The sequence below is a fragment of the Anneissia japonica genome, unplaced genomic scaffold (assembly GCF_011630105.1).
Source record: "Anneissia japonica isolate Jap-2015-1 unplaced genomic scaffold, ASM1163010v1 scaffold284932_len83417_cov205, whole genome shotgun sequence".
Classification (NCBI taxonomy): Eukaryota; Metazoa; Echinodermata; class Crinoidea; order Comatulida; family Comatulidae; genus Anneissia; species Anneissia japonica.
Genome location: NW_022691287.1, coordinates 72,060 through 81,985, shown reverse-complemented (window position 1 = coordinate 81,985; position 9,926 = coordinate 72,060). Strand labels below are relative to the sequence as shown.

Genomic DNA, 9,926 nt, shown 5'->3' with positions numbered 1-9,926 from the left:
TTTCTTAGAATTGTTACTTTTTTGTACTCTACATTATTGTTTTAAATGTTTGTACATATATTTTATGTTATTGTAACGCAACTTACTATGTGAGCATTCGACTTTTCTAATGATGGAATAAAACTACTTTTCTTATGTGATTGTGACTTATGTGATTGTATCATTAATACAATTGCTGGAAGGAATGGCGTTAATATCACTCTTATTTTAGATTGATATAATGAATTACAATAAATATACACCAACCTTTTATGATGTTTGGTAGAATTGCCCACCATGGATTTTGCATAACTGCATATCCAAAATAGTTCAGGCCCTGGAATAATAAGCCAATGAATATCGGTTTGATGTAGCCGCATGAAGCGTTGATCCTGGGCATAATTAATAAACCAGCAGTACTGGCGAATGTTGCAGCCAGGTTCGTCAAACTTGCCAAGGAACTCGAGCCACCTAAATGCAAGAACATAAAAAGATACATTACTAGCACATGAGAAGAATAGGCCACGGAGACGCAAAAGAGCGACATGTAGGCCTATTATATTAGAAGATTTTTATCCACGTGATATTTGCTCCCCTGATCATAAATACAAAGCTTAAAATCTATACCAAGGATAAAAATCGCTCTTTTATGAGTGAATTTAACTTCACAATATAAATGATATATTTAAATCTATCTTGGTAAAATATACTGTCTTTATTTGTGACGATTCTTTCACTGCATTTCGAAGTTTCAAAATTTTTTATTATTATAAAGTATTTTTAATATGATATATTAACGGTTTTTTTTTTTTTTTTATATATTAACGGGTTTTTTTTTTTTTTTTTTTTTGCGATTTAAAATGTGAAGGTTTGTTCTGTGGAGGTTCGACGAATTATCTGCCAACACGATCAGATTGGTTGGAATAGCCTTTAAGAGTGATGTTTTTCCAACTAGCATAATGTTTATTTATATAACATAGTACTCACAACGTCACAATATAAATGATATATTTAAATCTATCTTGGAAGAATATACTGCCTTCATTTGTGACGATTCTTTTACTGTATTCAAGAGTTTTTAAACATTTATTACCATAATTAATTATTATTAATATGATAGACCTAGTTATAATATAATAATAATAATGATGACGATGAGAATAATAATAATAATAATAATAATAATAATAATAATAATAATAATAATAGTAATAATAATAGTAATAATAGTAATAATAATAATAGTAATAATAATAATAATAATAATAATAATAATAATAATAATAAAAATCATTATTATTATTATTATTTGTGAAGGATGTTTTGATTAACACACGGGTTTTTAAAATGTGCTGGTTTGTTTTGTACAGGTTCGACGAATTATCTGCCAACACGATCAAATTGGTTGAAATAGCCCTTAAGAGTGATGTTTTTCCAACTAGCATAATGTTTATTCATATAACATAGTACTCGAAGTTTTTTCCGCGTGCAGAGTCTAATTCATCTATCTGACAACGTTGTTTCTATCCAGCAATCTCTGATATATGATCGATCGTACATGCTCACGCGATATGCCGAGTGGGTACTTAAGTGCTACCAACAAAATTAGTTTTAGTAGTAGGCTTAAGTATGGTTGTATATATCATCAGAAGCGAGATGAACACCTTCGTTATCTGTATTCATTTGCAGATTAGATATATAAAAATTGAAATTACAATTTTTTAAAATATCGTAAAAGCGCATAGCTCATCTGATTCATTTGTGCAATCATTCCGTCAACTAGGCCTACATGTAGGGGAGGAGTATTCCATGCTATGCTCTACCGTACCCAGGTCTTTTCGTTTTCTAGTATAATTAATTAAGTCTGTCTTTGTCGTACACGGTTATACCAACGAACGAAGTGTTGGCCTCGGTTGAAGCAAAAATCCATCTCTAGCTATGTTCATGTATTAAACTCTTGCTACACATTAACAAGGCATTTACCATGTCAAGTTAATGTGTTGTAACAAATAGTTATGTTAATTGTAAACTGATTAGGCCTAATCGTTACAAACACATTAACTAGACATATGGGTATCAATCTCAATACGTTTTTTTGAATATGTGCTCAAAGTTCCTTAAACAATATATTAAAAAGATCAAATTCAACGTAAATACCGAACTGAACAAATCTAAACAGATCAGTTTTAATTACTATACAGACGCTTTACTATACGAAAATAATTCAATTGACTGCAGCCATGAATTTTAGTGTTTACGCAAATAACGTAAAAATCACGCGTCTCTCGAGGAAAGCATTTTCATTTTTAATTTTCATTTTTAAAGCATCTTACACGGGCAATACAGTATTAGTTTTAACATCCACTAAGGAACTGTACGCGTCTTCGGACTTTGAGTTGGACGCAAGTAATAGAGTTGAAAAGGGTGACCAGAACATGGTCACAGCCCAAACTAATTTCTCCATAGTCACAGTAACTTAACTCTCTATGCTTAACCCACCACCTGCTTCGTCGGACTGTTTGCTATTTGTTTTTGCTTTTTTTTTTTTTTTTGGAATAGCGGTGTAAATTAAAGAAAGTAGGCATATGATATGAATTAAAATTATGGATGCAATTTTCCAATATCGACTACCAAAACGTCCCTTTTATAATTTACAGTAAATTGAAATAAGCATGTACAAATACCGACATAAGGGAAGTTTCGCAAGCCGGGCACTCACTGCGTCGTACGACTGTCATACAACCGTTGCACGACGAATCCAACTCCGCTCCATGGGACCACTAGATGACGCGGCGCCGTCTCTGATTGTCGGTGACACCGTGCTGAACGGATCGTCATTAAAAACGATCCGTTGAGCGCGCGTCGTCGCGTTGCGTCTTTCATAGAATCGCGTCGGCCGACAACCGTCGGGCGCAGTGAGTGCCCGGCACAAGAGCGTTTGATTATGCGACTACGTGAATATAGCACGGATTCACTCATCTCTGTCCATCCTCCGTTCTTCAAAACATATTCAGCCCACACCAGGTATTCAGACGAAGACGAGGAGAACTCAACGTTGTCCATGCGCAGAATATTTTATGGGACGTAATTAAACCCTAACGTTACCGTACAACTGAAATACAGGTAGGCCCCTACGTCACTTAGCCGTGCCTCGCCTCAAAAAAAAGTGCCTCGCCAAAAAAAAAAAAAAAAAAAAACATTTTCGCACACGGCAGTCTTCCCTGCATGCTGGGCCCCAAGATTCTGGGATAGGAAAGTGTTTCAAATTCCGCCTCATCCTACTACTGTACTCAATATTCACAATGCAAAACTTTCGACTGTCAATATAGTAGAAGAATGGGATACGTACATTTTGTTGATATAGGCCTAGTGCTATTACTGTATATGAAATATATGGCTATAGACTTAGCTGTTCAGTTAAAAAATTGCCACAACCGGGATTCTACTGTCTATTCAGACGCCTTAACCAACTTCGTTAGAAGTTCGAATCCGATTAGAGGCAATTCATTTCGCACTCTACTAGGCCTATGCCAGTTGGTAAGGCCCAGTTGGTTATGCGTCTGCATTGTGTGCCAACGCGCGCCAGTATTTATTCTCATTACATTGTTAGTCAACACTACTTCCCTCGTCAATAGGATATGCATGTTGACAACCAATTCCAGGCATATTTAATTTAGTGACAGCGCTGATAACGAATGGCGATAATGACATCCATTAATACACGGAATTATATTGGTGTTTACTCTTTTATAATGGGAAGTATTATTTTATTCGCAATTTATAGGTCACACGTTTTGTCTTTTTCTTCGTTAACTGGTTTTTCTTTTGAATAATTGGATTACTTAGAGTATTATTATTAGAGTGACCAAGCTTTTTCTTTATCGATCGTTATCATCAATCGATATGAATTTCCTTGTGCATTTTACATATTACGTTTTTTTTCTTTCAGTTGTCTGTTGGTTAAAAACAAATCCATTTCATGATAGAAATTAAGATAAACGCGTAACGTATTTATGAAGAAGAAGAAGAAGACAGGGAAATGCTGTTTACTAGACTGATGGTTGTGTTTGGCTCTACAAGTACTAATCGATGTAAACCTATGCTTATAAGACATCGCAAATACCTACTGTATACCACCACAATTATACCTTTATTATTGTATTATATTCTCAGAATACTCGCACATACTCAGAAGAACCTAGTGTATTTAAATCACGAATGAATGTACCATTTTTAAGTAATTCACTCCTTAGCTATTATAGCGGTAGTTTCTTTCTTCGCTGATTATCGATTAACACGGGCAATTTTGTTATTTTACGCGTTGCTTTGTACTAGTTTGTTGACCTAATACAGATTTATTGCTGTATTCTATATTGTGGGACTGCCAATGACAAGCATAAGTGATGATTATTAACAGTGGTTAATGGAACTATCTTTTTATTAAGGTAAAATATCTATTAACAACCTATGAAAATGAACTGGGACACATTGGCTGGCATTGTTTTGCTTTTCATCATATTCTGATTGGATTAACGGCAACATAATAGGAATTTTATTACGAGAAAGTTTCATCAGTCATGAACAATAGATAAATTAGGCTCAGTGATGTTACCGCTAAACGCCGTAGGTGATACTCAACCATAGTTATTTTTCCCTGTTTACAACCTACGATTCAATCTGGGCTTGAAAATTTTCAATAGGCCTATACAAGCGCGGTGTTACATCAATGTATTACTATGTAACAGGTCAATATACGACTCAGAATACTCGGTATAAAATATTACGAATTAAGATAAAAGCATACATAAAAGAAATTGACATTAGCCGACCATTAAACTAATGATGTAAAGCTATTATAATTCCGAGGATAAAACTCCATCAACGAAATGATAAAACATTGAAAGATGAAGTCAACAAAATACAATGTTTGTGGACAATACGAACTTTATTGCCTCTTACGTATTACATACAGGTGACGTAAATATATATATATATTATATACATATATATATATATATAATATAATATAGCGTAACAATAATGAAACTCAAATACGTAAGATGTTGACTTTAGAAACACTAAAATAACTATATATATATATATATATATATATATATATATAGGCATATATATAAGCGGAAATAAGTTCGTAACACAGAATATATATATATATATATATATATATATATATATATATATCTTAAAACGAATGATAGTATGGCTTAAATCGAGCTATCAATGTTTAATTTCTATTAAGAGGGCGATTGTTAGTCGCACTTGGTCTCGTAAGTAAAACCTATGCCTTGCATACAAAATTTGCATCATTTTGCATTAAAACACATTTGTTTCTCATTTCCCCTCAAGTATACACTACGCAAAAAGAGAAAGAAAAATTTTTGCTGAAAGATGAAGAAGTAGAGGGGGTTAATGTCAATGTCACGAAGATGGCGTGGGTGGTAGTGAAGGCGTGGGTTATGATGGATGGAGTGGGGCTAAGATGACAATGATGCAATAATGATGACGTCATATAATTAGAGTTATATTAATAATACAAAAATCGTGAGTGTTATTGTCAATATACCGATTTCAATGTAATTAAAAAGTATCGCACATTACTTAAATTTCGATTACAATTTTTTCATTGCTGATTCGAATATGATTACTATATTGCAAACCAGAAAAAACAATGTGCATTTTAAGTATGTAATCAGTATCGATACTTTAGAAGTTTCAATTAAGTAATAAATGTTTTGAGAAAAGCGTATTGTCCCCATCGGGATCACTTCAAGTAAAAGTCGAATGCCACTTTGACAGCTAATCACTTGTATTTAAATAACTAGTGAAAAACCTGCATCAAAGCAAGTCTGTAAAAAATATAACATTTACGAAACGGTAGTATTAACTCACAATCAGAGCTGTAGATTAGTCAATTGACATATATATATATATATATATATATATAGATGTGTATAAGAGACAGGCGTCGTACGACTGTCATACAACCGTTGCACGACGAATCCAACTCCGCTCCATGGGACCACTAGATGACGCGGCGCCGTCTCTGATTGTCGGTGACACCGTGCTGAACGGATCGTCATTAAAAACGATCCGTTGAGCGCGCGTCGTCGCGTTGCGTCTTTCATAGAATCGCGTCGCGAGTCTCTGACAGCACCGAAATATGACGCAGCGGAAGAACTACACAGGCATATTAACAATCACAAATAGCGCCATCAATAGTAACAACGACCAGAAGCAAGCTTTCGGATTTGTATATTTATTAGAATGAATCCATACACGAAATGTTGGCACTTTAACAGGTTTTCAATTTGACAATTACGATAATATTTATAGTTAATTTAACAATATTTTTGATTAAAGATATATAGTTGCATTGGGATTATTGAAAAATGTGGTGAAGCTAATTATTGTATAATTGAATAATTGGTTTCTTAATAAAATCATCCATCATCATCATTGTCATCATCCCATTAATCATCATCATCATCAGCATCGATCATCATCATCAATAACATCATCAGCATAATGTTCTTCTTCATCATATTCAATTCACCATCATTATATTTCCCTTCATTATAATCATTAAAATAATCACCGTTATAATAATACTAATAATAATCGTCATCGACAAGTTTATCCTAATCTTATCCTCATCATCGTAATTATCATCCTAACGATATTGATCATCACCATTATGATAATCACTATCATCTTCTTTTGTCATCACCATCTTTATCATCATCATCATCATCAACATCATCTTCTTCGTCATCATCATCATTATCATCATCCAACACCATCATCATCATCATGATCCTAATCATCACCTTCATTATCATCATTATCTTTATAATTATAAACACCATCATCGTCCCAATCATCATTATCACTGTCATCATCATCATAATCATCATTGTGTAGGCCTATGTATAAAATACCAAAATCCGTAAAAAATCTGCGAAATTATAACAATTATAGAAGAATATAGGAATCATATCATTGGTTATAATAATAAAATCTGTATTTTACACTACTGCTGCACTTACTACCATTTCTCGGGCTGGTACCGGAATATCACAATTAATTAAATTTAACAAAGAATTATAGGTTTAATTAAAATCTATAGATTTTACGATCAGTACACATCGTACACGTTTTCCCCATCAAATCTCGATAGCAACGCTGATACAAAATGCCTCCGGTGTGTGAAGAATATAAAACGTTTATGAGTGAGTATTGTACTCACTTTTCAAGCATTCTCGCGGGCTGTTCATAGTCCAATGTATTCTATTTCGGTGTCGCATCACGAATTTTACATGTATCAAAATATATACATACATACATATGTATATGTATATATATATATATATATGTATATATATTATACAAATGATTTTCGAATTGGTTGGCATGCAACAAGACCATTTACACAGCGGCACGATAACCAATAATTAAGTACACGGACACAATGAAGTCAATGTTTATATGATAATTATTCTCCAATATAAATATAATATATTGTAATTAATTAATCAACCAATCAACAGTGCGAGCATTAATATCCATGTCCAAAAACAGCGGTCAGTTGCTCAATGACATATTTTTAGATAGAACTATAAAGATATATTAATATATATAATAGGCCCCTACATGAAATATTTATAAAATATACAAAAGAGAAAATACAAAATAAAGTAATAATATAATAATAAATCTATAACGACCTAATAATAAAACAGAAAATATTAAAATTAAATTATTTTAGGCCTATGTGTACATATATCAATGTATAGCAACATGTAATATACATTTAGCCAATGGGAAGCTTTTACAATTAATTAGGAAGTTTGTAACATAATCTTAACATGTATCGTGTAGTTTAAGGAAATTCATTGACGAGATAACGTCATCTGGGCTGCGTGCGTAGGAGGACAATCTAGTAAAGTATGGACGCTATCTTATGAGTTTTATGATTTTTTATGAATCAATAAATGGAGGCATCGTCCTTGAAAACTAGTTGATTTTGCTTACTGTTGTTAATAAATGAACTGCATTCAGATAGTAATTAGAATTATTATGTTTCTCATTACACAACAAATTTTAATTCATGTTTGCATTGATATGCCATTAAGTTTACTGTACGGAAAAAAATAATAATTGTTCTCATACGGTATCGATTTTTCTGTACTTTATATTGCATTTATTATTGAATAATTCGTTCATGATGTCAATTTTTTTAGAAATAATTATAAAATCGCATCGGTGGTATATTTTGACAATGACATATTAATATTGTAGGCCTAATACACATCAATGTACGCATATTCAATACTGTTACATACCTTACTAAAATATTATTATTTTAATACATTTTTGTTGGGACTTCTAGCTTGCCAAGTCAAAGGAGCATTGGCTCCTTTACAATTCCTGGACCTTTTTGGGGCGAAATAAATAAAGGAAATGAAATGAAATTATATTACTATCATTAATATTATTGCTATTATTGTTATAATCAGTCATCACCACCACAACACCACCATTCTCTTCATCATCATGGTTTACTCTCATCATCATCATCAGCATCATTATGAGCATCTCTTGCATACACATCTAGATGTGTATAAGAGACAGATATAATATAGCGTCCCCAATATTTGACAAGGGGGATGGTCCATTGTATCATCCCCGCAATATTTTGACTATGTATGGGATAAAATGGAGCTTTACACACTTCAAAAGACTGTCACAGAAATAATTTGCACTGTCTTATGCGCTTACAATGATGAAAATTAGCATAATGTATTAATGTTGATAACAAAATTATTTTATTTGGTACCAATCTAAGCTCTTCTTTCCTTAGATGTTAGATGTGCATGCAAAGAGAGCCACATTTTACACTGAAGGGTGTGTACGACATCAGTTATGTTATGTCAATTCCAAGAATGTTTAAGGTTATATCGGTTGATGAGGAATTTATTGATTAGGTCTATAATAGCAAATTGCATCAATTTATTTTGCAAAAACAAGGTTTCCAGCTTCAGAGGGGGCACATCATATGTCCGCACAAGGGCACACATTGGCGCTAACACCAGGCGCGTAACAGGGGTCTTGGGTCAGAGTGGGTATTTATTTTCCCGGTTAGTAATTGAACATACCCACCCCACTCCCCATATAGAAAACAATACGACATAGGGCTTATCTTATTTATAATATAGGCCATACACGTGTGTTTGAAACTAAATATAAGCATTTTCATCATGGTTTTATTTATTACAATATTCAAAACTTCCTCAGATTTGAGGAATGTTTCGGCAATACCAAAAATATCAATTTTAGATTCGATTAAAAATTTCCTAATATCATATAATTTGTTTTTAATCCTATTAACATTATAATATATATATATATATATATATATATATAAGGTTCAAGATCGTCTGGAGTAGAGTGCTCGATACTGGGGTAGAGCTAAATACAAAACAAAACGAAGGCAAAACTTGATTACTTTATATTATTTAATTCCACTACAACATTGTTTCGTATGGCAAATAACAGATCAATTATTATTATTCTTACAAATATTATATATATATATATTTAACAAAACGAAGGTAAAACTTGATTACTTCATATTATTTAATTACACTACAATATTTATTTTGTATGGTTAGCGGGCCAACCACACTCTTCAGGCGGATATGTACAACTATTGTTATTTCAAGGAAAACCTGTATATCATTAAATAAGAAGCAGATTAGTAGTGATTAAGGGACCTATTGTCTAGATGGTAGATTGTTTATCTGTGCTATACTATCATTGGTTTCTTAGCAGGATTTTCCTCCTGTGCCTACAAGTAGATATTAATTCATTTCTGAAGTTGAGGGAACTTAACTCAGGATGACTTATACTTCATACTATAATATATATAT

At 32.6% G+C, this 9,926-nt stretch overlaps 1 protein-coding gene across 1 annotated transcript in view; it reads right to left on the bottom strand.

The window, feature by feature from the left end:
- Positions 1–246: 246 nt before the first annotated feature.
- LOC117099989 (major facilitator superfamily domain-containing protein 6-like) overlaps positions 247–9,926 on the bottom strand; it is a gene marked incomplete at its 3' end in the record, with an annotated part of 39,271 nt that continues 29,591 nt past the window's right edge. Inside the window, 1 exon segment of the mRNA XM_033239516.1 lies at positions 247–450. Coding sequence (XP_033095407.1) covers positions 247–450 — 204 coding nt within the window.